Below are 14,636 nucleotides of genomic sequence, written 5' to 3'. Positions count from 1 at the left end.
AATGCTAGACTGGCCATTCTTTTCAGTTGCCTTCAGCCTAAATGCACCATAGCAGGACAAAAGTCACACCTAAACGAGTTACACAATCTATTTTGTAACAAATTGACTACTGACCTCCTCAAAAGTGTTGGTGAGAAGCAGGGGGTAAAAGGTCTTGTAGTATTCATCATAAGAGCTGAAGCTGGATCCTACTTCCTTCAGTGGTAACTCGCATAGCTCAGAGGGTATACCAAACTGCTTGTAGTTACTGAACATATCAAAGGTCCATTTCAGGATGTGTTGAACTAGGAAGTTGGTGTCAAATCTGAAGCCAACCTCTGGGTTGGGTATCTGACTTCGGAAAGGGGCGTCATGCCTGGAGGTGGAGGGCTGGGGGGTGGAACATGTGTTGCTGTGCTGGACAGGGCGGAGGGGAAGGCAAGGTGGACGGGGGAGGTTTTGTTCAGGTCTGGGTGGTGGTTGTTTTGGTGGAATGGGTTTAGGTGGTGGTTGTGGTGCGATGGGTTTGTATAAGAGTCGATTCAGTGGAAGAGACTGACCAACCTCTCGATGAGGAGGAAGTTGTCGTACACAGGGACTTTGTGCATGCACGACTGGCAGGCCTGGCACAACTGGCCGGGCAGGCACAACTGGACGGGCAGGCCTACCTCTTCCAGCAGGTGCAGAAGAAGCCGAAAATGGAGCATTGGCAGTCCTCTCCATCTCTTGCACCAAGGAGGCACTCCTGGAGCTTGAGGTTGCATAGATCTTGGTGGTGGACGGCTTGGCCTTTTTAACTGACATAGGAGACATTCCTGGTTTCAGGAACAAGCGCTCATCATCCTGAGTCAAGTTAGAGCGTGAGGGTGGCGGAGTAGCCGGTTTCTTAAAAGTCTGTGTGGCAAGTGGAGCCTCTTGCCCTTCGTCTGCCTGTTTTAACCATGTCAAGTCTGAAGACCCTCCTTTATCCTCAAAGGGCCTCTGGCTGTCTGCGTCAATGTCCATGTCTACAGGGTCCCGCTGTGTGTAGAAGAAATCTTCTTCCTCCTCCAACTGCGTGCACATCTCCATTTCAGTTGGCTCCATTTGGGTGAGGTGCATCCAGTCTGCATCATCATCATCATCATCATCCTCTTCACCTTCATTGCTTTTGGGGACTTGCCCAGAAGGTCCAGGTGTGACATCATTCCTTTGAAAGTATGGAGAGATCTGCCTGTCCATGTTAGACAACACACTACTCACTGTATTAGAGGATGCTGGTTTGTCCTCATTGGCTCTTTGAGAGCTGCAATTGAACGTCAGCTGTTCCTGATGACTGGCAGGATCTTGCTGGGAACACTGCAGGTCCTCGTCTTCATCGTCCTCCTCTGTAGCAAAACTGGGAGTTTGAATTTCATCATTCTTTTTCGGATCTCTCTTCATTGGCTCTGCCTTTTCAGAGATTCCGGCTCCCAATGCCTGCTTGCTCTGCCTGAAGAACTGGAACAGCTTATTGTTACTCCCTTTGACCACTCTCTTCTGAGGGAAGGTCACCTTCGACCTCTTGGTCTGTCGGGTCGGCTTCTTGGCCTGTGGGACATTGACTGTAGCGCCGTGATGCCTCAGATCACCAACAGAATCACGTGATCCCTGGGAAAGATCAATGGCCTTTCGCACCTTCTTCTTAAGGCCAAGCTTCTCAGCTGTGGACACAGGCTCTGGGGCTTTTCTGACTTTTTTAGGAGGGACAATGGCTGGAGTTAATGACATTTTGTGTGAGATAGCTGATGTGGTTAAGGAAGAGCGTGTCTCAGTTTCCAGTCTGTTTGAACGTACCGTTGAACTGCTTTTTCTCAATGGCGGTGTGACTGCATGGGGAGCATCCTTCACAGGCTCTTTGATTCGTTTTTCTACCACGGTAGGTTTCTTGCTCAGGCATTTGGAGGCCAATGGTTTTGCATCAACAAGAAGATTTCTTTTTTTGACAACAATGGCCCGTTTGAGCCCTTGAGTTGGGGTCTTAGGCTTCTCAAGCTCCTTCTCAACCTGCTGACAGGCTCTTTCGATATCCTCGTCATAGATCGGTTGTGTATCACATTCCCAGCTTGATAAAGGCTCTCTTGAAGTTGGACTGATAGGGCTATCGTCTTTGGGCTTTTCGGGTGGCATGTTACTTTCCGAATCTCTGTTGGACCAGGCAGACACCATATCTTCCTGTGTTTCAAATTCAAACACCTGAGATTCACTCATGTCTCCATCGTAATCACGACAGGGACTAGGAATCTGGTCAGAGGCATCTGGTTCATTTTTTATTTGGGAGGTCTCAGACAAACACTCAGGCCTTCTTGCGCTACCAACATCTAATGTAGCCTCATCATCAGATATAACAATTACATCTGAAGTTGACTTTGGTGGGGATTGTGGTCGGTCAAATTGTCTCGAGTTTCCTTTACTCCGATCTCGTGAGGATTTGGAGCCTCCTTTACCTTTAAGATTACTTTTTAAAACAGAGAGGGGCACATTGTCCATGGATTCTTGGAAGCATGGAGGGTGTCTGCTAATGCCTTGGAGGTTGGATGCCTCCTCTCTACGGCTGGTGTGCAGATTTTCAGGTTTCTCTTTACCGAATTCACTGAGCCCTACAGAGGGCCTCGCTCTCTCAGACTTGGACTTCTTGGTCATAAGCTGGCCGAGTCTGGATTTGATCACCTGTATTTTCTCTGGATCTGCCCTCAAGGAAGTTAAGTTGTCTTGGGTTGGTCTAGAATCATTAGTCGGCTCTACAAACCCCTCTTCAGGCGTTAGGGGCTCCTTTTTCACCAACGCTATGTTTATGTCCCACCCCCTCTGAACTCCAGAAAAATCCCCACTACCAGATGTACTGCCTTCGACATCATCCCACAACCCTTCAAGTTTTATAGGAGGGTTAAATTCAGCTAAGCTGCTAGGTCCCGAGGGGTCATTGCTTGACTGAAGTGGTGGTGTGGTTGGTGCCACAGGCCCTGCCTCAATGTCCAGCGGTTCAGGTGGAGAAGTACTTATGGTTGGCCTGTTCATCATCATCTTGACATAGTCCTTCAAACAGCTCTGAAGCTCCTGAATCTCTGGCCTAATCAGCTTCCACTCCCTCTGTTGCCCGTCTCTGAGGTGCTTGTTCAGAAGGTTCAGGAAGTGGTGGCACTTGCTGTTGGGGCTCAACCTGGTCCCTTCCTTCAGCAGGGACCGGATGATATGCATGCATGCCTGTGGAACAGCCCTGCTAGTAGAGGCCTTTCGGGGCACACTGACCCTCAAGGAGGATGTGGAAGACACAGAGTGAGAAACTGGACCTTCCGAGGTATGGACGAAAGCGTCACCAGGCAGGGTGGCACATTTCACTAACACGCCCACCCACTTGGGAGCGCAGTAATAGAGCATATTCATGCGGCCACTCCCCAGGTGCAATTCGATGATATGGACCAGAATAAGAGTGAAGAACTCTGTGACCTTGTCACATATGCGAACCTGGGGTTTCGGGAGGTCTGTGCTGATCTCCCCACATAGGTAGTGGACAACCTCAGTAATGTATAGGACGCTGTGTTCGTCAAGGTCCATAACAGATTTTACAAAGGGGATGAACCAGAGAAATGTGCTGTCGTGCACACGCAATGCCTGCCCAACGTCTGAATGCAGGAGGTTGACCAGCGAACTCATATCCTCATAGACCACATTGCTATCCACACCACGTGAGCGTCTGCTTCCCTACAAAATAAAATAGTAATACATATCATGGTATTACATAAGATTAGAGAAATGCATAGGAAGTTAACATACCTTCAACTCAATGCATTTTGTAATATGACATGTAATAAAACCATGTGTCACACCTGGAATGGCTCCATCAAACTAAAGGCCACTGCACAGAGATGTACCCCACATGTTTAACTCACTGCCTCCTACTCTGTCCCAGATGCTAATATATGCATATTATTATTATTACTACTATTGGATAGAAAACACTCTGAAGTTTGTCTGAACTGTCTGAATTATGTCTGTTAGTATAACAGAACTCAAAGGGCAGGCAAACTTCCAAACAGGAAGTCGAAATTCTGGGGCTGGTTGATTTTCAACTCATCGCCTATTCCCATCCAAATAAGATATGGATCTGTTCGCACTTCCTACATCCTGGTTACGCATAGTAGTCATTATATCGCCTTGCGTTCCATTACTCTGTAGACAAAAACGAATGCTCCGGTTGGAACGTTATTGGATATATGATAACATCCTGAAGATTGATTCTCTACTTAGTTTGACCAGTTTATTCGACCTGGAATATAAACTTCAAGAAGTTTATCTGAGTTCGCCTGGACCAGCGCCAGCTTTTGGACATGTGAACTAAACGTGCTAGCAAAAGTAGCTAATTGGACTCTAGTAATAGACATTATGGAACAAAACGATTTATTGCGGAACTAGGATTCCTTGCACTGCATTTCTGATGAAAGATCATCAAAGGTAAGGGAATATTTATGATGTAATTTCGTATTTCTGTTGACTCCAATATGGCGGAGAAATATATTTACGTCTGAGCGCCGTCTCAGATTATTGCATGGTATGCTTTTTCCGTAAAGTTTTTTTTAAAAATCTGACACAGCAGTTGCATTAAGAACCAGTGTATCTTTAATTATATGTAAAACATGCATCTTTCGTTAAAGTTTGATGAGTATTTCTGTTATCTGATGTAGCTCTCTGTAATTACTCCGGATATTTTGGAGGCATTTCTGAACATGGCGCCAATGTAAACCGAGATTTGTGGACATAAATATGCATATTATTCGAACAAAACATTAATGTATTGTGTAACATGATGTCATATGAGTGTCATCTGATGAAGATTATCAAAGGTTAGTGATTCATTTTATCTCTAATTCTGCTTTTGTGACTATCTGTGCCTGTGGAAAATGGCTGTGTTTTTGGGGATTTGGTGGTGATCTAACAAATATATGTTGTGTTCTCGCTGTAAAACATTTTTTTTTATATATATTTTTTTAAATCGGACACTATGGGTAGATTAACAAGATGTCTCTTTCATTTGCTGTATTGGACTTGTTAAGACAGCTCGCAATAAATAACCTCAACACTGTCCCTGACTAGTTGACGCTCTTGACTGGTAGCACATGAAACAAGCTTTGAATCCTTCTGCAAGAAAGATGAGGGAGAAGAGCTTGAGAAGAGCTTGTTAAAGCGGTTTGTTGTTCCGCATCGTGCGTTTTACTCTAAAGGTCATGTTCTGGGAAAGCTTCAAGTGCACAACACTAACCACAGATGTACAAAGAGGAATTAGGTACAAATAATAATATACAAATGCAACAGATGGTTGTTATTACCTTGCTCACTTTGGTGTTACTGTCATATACCATCTGACTGCAGGTCACCATGTCATCATCATATGTAGTTTCTGTTTTAACCCGTGATCTACGGAGCAAAAGAAGAATAGTATCAACCATATTCTTAACTTGGAAGAAATAACAATATGAAAGAATTCAAGGCAAGATAAAGAGTGACACGTACATCATGGTTTGTTGTCTGATGCTTTCGAGCTCTCCAGAGTAGCTAGGGCTTTGTGTGATGGCCTGGAAGGCTTGGGATGGCTCAATCTGACCCCAAAACCTGGAGCCCAAACAATCCAAGATCACCATAAAACATTGCAAGACTGGCCAAAAGGGATCCATCTCGTTGGATGGTTCTTCATCTGGGGAAATAAACGTTAACATATTACTAGTCATTTAGGAAGGTTCATTTTTATCTGTGTTGGACTATGGTTAAGCACGGGTACATACTTGAGTACAAGGCAGTGCTGGGCTACTCACTACATATCTTTGCTCCCAACTAACATCACAATCCCACAGCCTATGCTCAGTGCTCAGCTCTTTCCCAGTTCCTAGGGCTGAAATGTGCGAGAACAAAAAAAATAATATATATATATATATATATATATATATATATATATATATCCTATAACATTCTCTGGTGTTGGAACAAACTACTAAAGACTAAAAAACTGGAGAAGACATCGCTGTCAGTGTTTAAAACCCTGATACATTTTCTTCAAATTGACCATTGCAATTATTTTGAATGTATTACACACTGCTCAAAAAAAATAAAGGGAACACTAAAATAACACATCCTAGATCTGAGTGAATGAAATATTCTTATTAAATACTGTTTTTACATAGTTGAATGTGCTGACAACAAAATCACACAAAAATTATCAATGGAAATCAAATTTAAAGTGGAAAATCACACTACAGGCTGATCCAACTTTGATGTAATGTCCTTAAAACAAGTCAAAATTAGGCTCAGTAGTGTGTGTGTGGCCTCCACGTGCCTGTATGACCTCCCTACAATGCCTGGACATGCTCCTGATGAGGTGGCGGATGGTCTCCTGAGGGATCTCCTCCCAGACCTGGACTAAAGCATCCACCAACTCCTGGACAGTGTGGTGCAACGTGGCGTTGGTGGATGGAGCGGGACATGATGTCCCAGATGTGCTCAATTGGATTCAGGTCTGGGGAACGGGCTGGCTAGTCCATAGCACCAATGCCTTCCTCTTGCAGGAACTGCTGACACTCCAGCCACATGAGGTCTAGCATTGTCTTGCATTAGGAGGAACCCAGGGCCAACCGCACCAGCATATGGTCTCACAAGGGGTCTGAGGATCTCATCTCGGTAGCTAATGGCAGTCAGGCTACCTTTGGCGAGCACATGGAGAACTGTGCGGCCCCCCCAAAGAAATGCCACCCCACACCATGACTGACCCACCGCCAAACCAGTCACGCTGATGTTGCAGGCAGCAGAACGTTCTCCACGGCGTCTCCAGACGGTCACGTCTGTTACATGTGCTCAGTGTGAACCTGCTTTCATCTGTGAAGAGCACAGGGCGCCAGTGGCGGATTTGCCAATCTTGGTGTTCTCTGGCAAATGTCAAACGTCCTGCACGGTGTTGGGCTGTAAGCACAACCTCCACCTGTGGACGTCGGGCCCTCATACCACCCTCATGGAGTCTGTTTCTGACCGTTTGAGCAGACATATGCACATTTGTGGCCTGCTGGAAGTCATTTTGCAGGGCTCTGGCAGTGCTCCTCCTTGCACAAAAGCAGAGATAGCGGTCCTGCTGCTGGGTTGTTGGCCTCCTACGGCCTCCTCCACGTCTCCTGATGTACTGGCCTGTCTCCTGGTAGCGCCTCCATGCTCTGGACACTACGCTGACAGACACAGCAAACCTTCTTGCCACAGCTCGCATTGATGTCCCATCCTGGATGAGCTGCACTACCTGAGCCACTTTTGTGGGTTGTAGACTCCGTCTCATGCTACCACTAGAGTGAAAGCACCGCCAGCATTCAAAAGTGACCAAAACATCAGCCAGGAAGCATAGGAACTTAGAAGTGGTCTGTGGTCCCCACCTGCAGAACCACTCCTTTATTGGGTGTCTTGCTAATTGCCTATAATTTCCATTTGTTGTCTATTCCATTTGCACAACAGCATGTGAAATTTATTGTCAATCAGTGTTGCTTCCTAAGTGGACAGTTTGATTTCACAGAAGTGTGATTGACGTAGAGTTACATTGTGTTGTTCAAGTGTTCCCTTTATTTTTTTGAGCAGTGTATGTACATGCAGACTTCTCCCTACTGACCGCTTGCCAGGTCCCTATTGCAAAATAGGTTTCTAACCATTAAGGTATTTTCCTGGTTAAATTAAAGGTTACATTTACTACTCGCAAAGATGAAACTGAAGACAGCAAAACAGCTCTACTGACCAGCATTATGATAATTTGGCACAATGGAAATAGAAAAACATTTTACGATAAGATATAAAGTAGCTATTCCTTTACCCTTCAAGGCATTAAGGATACAGAGCAGTATGTTGGCCTGTTTGTCTGGCCCCAGGAACAGGGAGTCCATAGCTTGGGCATCCAGCTGTGTCAGAAGCATACAGATACCTGGGGGTGGGGAGAGGGCATAAACTGATGCTTAATATTGACGCCATTGCTCATTAACAAGTTCTCTATTCACATTCTGTACTGTTTACCCTGTTGCTCAATCAAATCTATACTGAACAAAACGCATGTAAAATGTTGGTCCCACATTTCATGAGCTGAAATTAAACTCACCTAAAATTTTCCTTACGCACAGAAAGCTTATTTCTCAAATGTTGTACACAAACTTGACATCCCTGTTAGTGAGCATTTCTCCTTTCCCAAGATAATCCATCCACCTGACAGGTGTGGCATATTAAAAGCATGATCATTACACAGTTGCACTTTGTGCTAGGAACAATAAAAGGACACTACAACGTAGCCGTCACAACCCAATGACACAGATACCTCAAGTTGAGGGAGCATGCAATTGTCATGCTGACTGCAGGAATGTCCACCCGAGCTGTTGCCAGATAACGTAATTTTTATTTCACTACCTAACACTAAAATTGAAACATCCTCTCACTGTCAACTGTGATAATTTTCAGCAAACTTAACGTGGAAATATTTGTATGAACATAAGATTAAATAGACAAACTGAACAAGAAATGGAATAATGTGTCCCTGAACAAAAGTAACAGTGAGTACCTGGTGTGGCCACCAGCTGCATTAAGTACTGCCGTACATCTCCGCCTCATGGACTGCAACCAGATGTGCCAGTTCTTGCTGTGAGAGGTTACCCCACTCTCCCACCAAGGCACCTGCAAGTTCCCGGACAATCCTGGGGGGTGGGGGGCTAGCCATCCGATCCAACAGGTCCCAGACGTGCTGAATGGGATTGAAATGCAGGGTCTTCGCTGGCCATGGCAGAACACTGACATTCCTGTCTTGCAGGAAATCACACACAGAACGAGCAGTATGGCTGGCGGCATTGTCATGCTGGAGGGTCATGTCAGGAGGAGCCTGCAGGAAGGGTACCACATGAGGGAGGAGGATATCTTCCCTGTAACGCACAGCGTTGAGATTGCCTGAAATGACAAGCTCAGTCCGGTGATGCTGCAACACACTGCCCCACACCAAGACAGACCCTCCACTTCAAAATTGATCCCGCTCCAGAGTAAAGACCTCAGTGTAACGCTCATTCCTTTGACGATAAACGTGAATCCGACCATCACCCCTGGTGAGACAAAACCGTGACTCGTCGGTTAAGAGCACTTTTTGCCAGTCCTGTCTTGCCCAGCAACGGTGGGTTTGTTCCCATAGGAAACGTTGTTGCCGGTGATGTCTGTTGAGGACCTGCCTTATAACAGGCCTACAAGCCCTCAGTCCACCTCTCTCAGCCTATTGAGGAGAGTCTGAGCACTGATGGAAGGATTGTGTGTTCCTGGTCTAACTCGGGCAGTTGTTTCCATCCTGCACCTGTAACGGAGGTGTGATGTTCAGATGTACCGATCTGTTGTTACACATGGTCTGCCACTCCGAGGACGATCAGCTGTCCGTCCTGCCTCCCTGTAGTGCTGTCTTAGACATCTCACTGTACGGACATTGCAATTTATTGCCCTGGCCACATCTGCATTCCTCATCCCTCCTTGCAGCATGCCCAAGGCACGTTCACGCAGATGAGCAGGGACCCTGGGCATCTTTTTGTGTGTGTTTTGAGTCAGTAGAAAGGCCTCTTTAGTGTCCTAAGTTTTCATAACTGTGACCTTAATTGCCTACCGTCTGTAAGCTGTTCGTGTCTTAACTTTTTATGGCTGCAATCCGGAAAAGTGTCATCTACAACCGCTGAATAGCATAGCGCTACATACAATAAATATATAAATATTTATATTCATGAAATCACAAGTGCAATATAGGAAAACACAGATTAGCCTTTTGTTAATCCACCTGTCGTCTCATATTTTGAAATTATGCTTTACAGCGAAAGCAATCTAAGCGTTTGTGTAAGTTTAGCGATCGCACGATAAAACATTAAGTATACTTAGCTCGGTCACAAAAATCAGAAAAGTAATCAAATGAATCGTTTACCTTTGATGATCTTTGGATGTTTTCACTCACGAGACTCCCAGTTACACAACAAATGTTCCGTTTGTTCCATAAAGATGATTTTTATATCCAAAATACCTCCGTTTGTTTGTCGCGTTGTTCAGAAATCCACAGGAAAAAGCGGTCACGAGAACGCAGATAAATTCCAAATAGTTTACATGATGTCCACAGAAACATGTCGAAAGTTTTTTATAATCAATCCGCAGGTTGTTTTTAAAATATATAATCGATAATATATCAACCGCAAATGTCTTTCACAGGAGAGGGAAAAACAATAGCTGTCCAAATTCTGTTGCGTGAGCAAAACTCATGTGACCACTTGACGCGATGTTATCGTTCTGGCTCATTTTTCAAAATAAAAGCCTGAAACTACGTCTGAAGACTTGACATCTGGTTTGATTTTCCTCTGGGTTTCGCCTGCAATATCAGTTCGGTTATACACAGACAATATTTTGACAATTTTGGAAACTTTAGTGTTTTCTATCCAATACTACTAATAATAATATGCATATATTAGCAACAGACTGAGGAGCTGGCCATTTACAATGGGCACCTTTTCATCCAAGCTACTCAATACTGCCCCTGCAGCCATAAAAAGTTAACGACCGTTCCACAGGTGCATGTTCATTAATTGTTTATGGTTCAATGAACAAGCATGGGAAACAGTGTTTAAACCCTTTACAATGAAGATCTGTGAAGTTATTTTGATTTCTACAAATTATCTTTAAAAGACAAGGTCCTGAAAAGTTGTTTCTTTTTTTGATGAGGTTGTAAGCCACCTCTTTAGTTTTAGAGACTTTGGCAGTAGGTCCAACCAATCTCACAGCCGCAGACCAAATGTAACCGTGCCAGCCCAGGAAGTCCACATCTGACTTCTTCACCTGCGGGATTGTCTGAAACCAGCCGCCCGGACAGATGATTAAACTGTGGGTTTGCACAACCAAAGAATTTCTGCACAAACTGTCAGAAACCGTCCCAGGGAAGTTTAAATTCTACCGGGCAGGTGGCAGACAGCGTCAAAGGCATCATGTGAGTGAGCGGTATGCTGATGTCAACGTTGTAAGCAGAGTGCCTTATGGTTGCAGTGGGGTTATGGTATGGGCAGGCATAAGCTACAGACAACAAACACAAATGCATTTTAACTGCACAGGCAATTTGACTGCACAGAGATAGCGTGATGCGATCCTGAGGCCCATTGTCGTGCCATTCATCCGCCGCCATCACCTCATGTTTCAGCATGATAATGCACAGCCCCATGTCACAAGGATCTGTAGACAATTCCTAACAGCTGAAAATGTCCCAATTCTTCCATCGCCTGCATACTCACCAGACATGTCACCTATCGAGCACGTTTGGGATGTTCTGGATCAACGTGTATGACGTGTTCCAGTTGCCTCCAATATCCATCAACTTTGCACAGCCATTGAAGAGGAGTGGACTACATTCCACTGCGCATAATCAACAGCCTAATCCACACTATTTGAAGGAGTTGTGTCGCACTGCTTGAGGCAAATGGTGGTCACACCAGATACTGAATGATTCTGATACACAAAGACCAACAGATGGATATCTGTATTCCCAGTCATGTGAAATTCATATGTTAACCTTGTGACTAGGGGGCAGTATTTTCATTTTTGGAAAAATAACGTTCCCTTAGTAAACAGGATATTTTGCCAGGACAAGATGCTAGAATATGCATATAATTGACAGCTTAGGATAGAAAACTCTATAAAGTTTCCAAAACTGTAAAAATATTGTCTGTGAGTATAACAGAACTGATATTGCAGGTGAAAGCCTGAGAAAAATACAATCCGGAAGTGACTCATCTTTTGAAAGCTCTGCGTTCCAATTGAGCAGTGAATGGGCTATCAACCAGATTACTTTTTCTCCGTATTCCCCAAGGTGTCTAGAGCATTGTGACGTAGTTTTACGCATTTATGTTGAAGAATACGCGTAAGCGGCTACATTGCGCAAGTGGTCCCCTGATGGCTCTCAGAGTGAGTCTCACGTAAAATACAGAGGTAGCCATTATTCCAATCGGTCCTACTGATAAACCAATTGTCCCTATGGATATATTATCGAATAGATATTTGAAAAACACCTTGAGGATTGATTATAAACGTTTGCCATGTTCCTGTCGATATTATGGAGCTAATTTGGAATATTTTTCTGCGTTTGTGACTAATTTCCGGGCGATTTCTCAGCCAAACGTGAAGAACAAACAGAGCTATTTCGCCTACAAAAATAATATTTTTGGAAAAAAAGGAACATTGGCTATCTAACTGGGAGTCTCGTGAGTGAAAACATCCGAAGCGCAAAGTTAAACGATTTAATTTGATTGCTGATTTCCGTGACCAAGTTCCCTGCTGCTAGCTGGACAAAATGCTATGCTAGGCTATCGATAAACTTACACAAATGCTTGTCTAGCTTTGGCTGTAAAGCATATTTAGAAAATCTTAATCTAAGCGGTGTCTCAATATATTTCACTTGTGATTTTCATGAATAGGAATATTTATGTCCGTTGCGTTATGCTAATTAGTGTCAGTCGATGATTACGCTCCCGGACGGGGAGTTAGAGATTAAGGCCTAATTTATTTATTTCAATTGATTGAGTCCTTATATGAACTGTAATAGTAAAATCTTTTGCGTTAATATATTTTGTTCGGGTTTAGTAGTTGTTTGCACTTTAGAAATGGTTAACTTAACGTCGAGCATTTATCAATTGTTTCACAAAAAACATACTCTTGGAGAAAGGTCTGGAAGACCCCAAAATGTGAACACAGGGCAAAGAAACATACCCAACCAGTAGTTTTTTGCATTTTTGGAATCGTAAAGATGCGGTTGCAGCAATGTCATCTTAGTCGTCGGATCATAGGACGTATCCATGTCTGGGAAGTTCTGGGGGATTCTCAGCTCGACAATGTAGAACATGCAGGTGAAGATGTCCTGAAGGTCATAAAAGTCGTCTCGGTCCACCTTACCTAAAGACCTTGCAGCACCAATTGCCCACCGCCTAACCTGAACGAAAAAATAACAGCAGAAGTTATGACCGTAGAGACTTCGAGAAGCTTTTGTGACCATGTCAGACAGATGAGAGCCTTAAGCTCTTTAGCAAATATAAAGACGTGTTAGATAAAACAAAAAATATATACATTTGGTTTATTACCATCGAACCATAAAAGTCCACATTTGTTTTTTGTAACAATTCAGCAAGTTATTACCATCTCGTTGGGGTGGACGAGGAGGAGGTAGATCCCTGGATCTTTAGAACACACCCGGAAGGAGTTATATTCCTCCATCTTACAAATTGCCTCAACACACATTTCACCTGGAAAAGAGAACATCTGATAAATGTATTCCTATTAAGAACACAGTCCAAGACTTAATCAAGCATGTTTCATTCCTACATTTGGTTTGGGGGCATTTATAGGGAATTCATCACCTAAATTGAAATGAAAGAGTACTCACTCAATTGAGGGGATGCCAGCAGGTAGGGGTATTTGAGGACCTCTGACAGGGGAACCCCAAGACGGTCCTCGTACACTGCGGGGCTGATGTTTGACACTCCGATTTCCCGGCCGTCCTCTTCTACATAGCTGAGGTCCTTTGCCGGCTGTGCGTCTTTTGCTGCATGTGAAAACAAGTCCAGGAGCCTGGACGTCTCCAACTCCCATAGCCTCTGTGTGGGAGAGAGTTTTTTTGGGGGGGGGATAAGTGAGTGAGAGGGGGAGAAAGAGCAAGAGAGGAAAGGGGTTGTGTTGAGGAAAGGAGTAGATAAAAACGTAGTGAAAGTATGTGGACACTGACTAGAGTATTTCAAGTAAGTGCCTTTTGTGATCACACCTGCCTCTCCATATTGTGGTCTTATTTTAATGCTCATCTTTGTGGATTAATCTACCACAAACCATAGAGGTTCCTGTTATGAAAAATGACTCAATTATGTATACATTTAACGTAGAACTATAACTAACAGAATTCTACCCTGTCACTGTACGATTGTATGAAATTCATTAGAATCATAAATCTAGTCAGAATTAGAACTAGGACTTTTTATTCCTTTTTAGTACGTAAGCAGGGTGCAAGAGTGAAACAAATGATAAGAGGAGCTATTGACAGACAAGCTGTACTACTGTGTTACTTAGAGGACATTCTCTCCCCACCCAGGGAGGGGAGAGACCTTGGGCTTGTAGTAGATTGTATAACAGGTGGCAGACAATGTATGAGTAGGAGAAGACTTGTGAACTATATTGTCATTGTCTCAGAGGAGGAGGGACATTTGACAAAATGTGAGGTATATAGACCAATGTACAGGAAATGATAGGCAGAGCTCTCATAAATAAACATTCATGACTATTGTAGACTGGCCTCTGTCAGTCTACAATATCCTACAAATCCTGATATAGCAGACAGTAGTTTAATTGAATTGGTTAATTAACATGAGAACTTAATTCTCTTAACAGTTCCTCCTTTAAAAGTTGTGCGGGCTGCTGCAGAATTCTATGGCACATGATTTAATTGTCAGACATTTTTACCACCAGATGGAATCTTTGAGAACCATTTGATAGTCTTTAAAAATTGGCATTACTAGAGAATTTAAAACCTTTTTGTAAGAACATAGCATATGGGATTGATTACCACATTTTGCTTAATTTGATGAACATTGTCGTTTCTATTCCAAGAA

The 14,636-nt window shown here is 43.7% G+C and overlaps 1 protein-coding gene across 2 annotated transcripts in view; it reads right to left on the bottom strand.

Moving 5' to 3' along the window:
- The window catches only part of setx (senataxin), a 57,109-nt gene that overhangs the window by 25,804 nt on the left and 16,669 nt on the right, over window positions 1-14,636 (bottom strand). For both annotated transcript variants that reach the window (XM_020458380.2, XM_020458381.2), the window contains exons 3-9: window positions 13,424-13,634; window positions 13,177-13,283; window positions 12,754-12,973; window positions 7,826-7,933; window positions 5,506-5,686; window positions 5,322-5,409; window positions 115-3,699 (exon numbers count right to left, since the gene is read on the bottom strand). In XM_020458380.2, coding sequence (XP_020313969.1) covers window positions 115-3,699; window positions 5,322-5,409; window positions 5,506-5,686; window positions 7,826-7,933; window positions 12,754-12,973; window positions 13,177-13,283; window positions 13,424-13,634 — 4,500 coding nt within the window. The remainder of the gene's footprint in view (window positions 1-114; window positions 3,700-5,321; window positions 5,410-5,505; window positions 5,687-7,825; window positions 7,934-12,753; window positions 12,974-13,176; window positions 13,284-13,423; window positions 13,635-14,636) is intronic.

The sequence above is a fragment of the Oncorhynchus kisutch genome, linkage group LG23 (assembly GCF_002021735.2).
Source record: "Oncorhynchus kisutch isolate 150728-3 linkage group LG23, Okis_V2, whole genome shotgun sequence".
NCBI classification, from domain to species: Eukaryota; Metazoa; Chordata; class Actinopteri; order Salmoniformes; family Salmonidae; genus Oncorhynchus; species Oncorhynchus kisutch.
The sequence above is the reverse complement of the archived record's forward strand: the minus strand, read 5'-3'. Positions and strand labels throughout refer to the sequence as shown.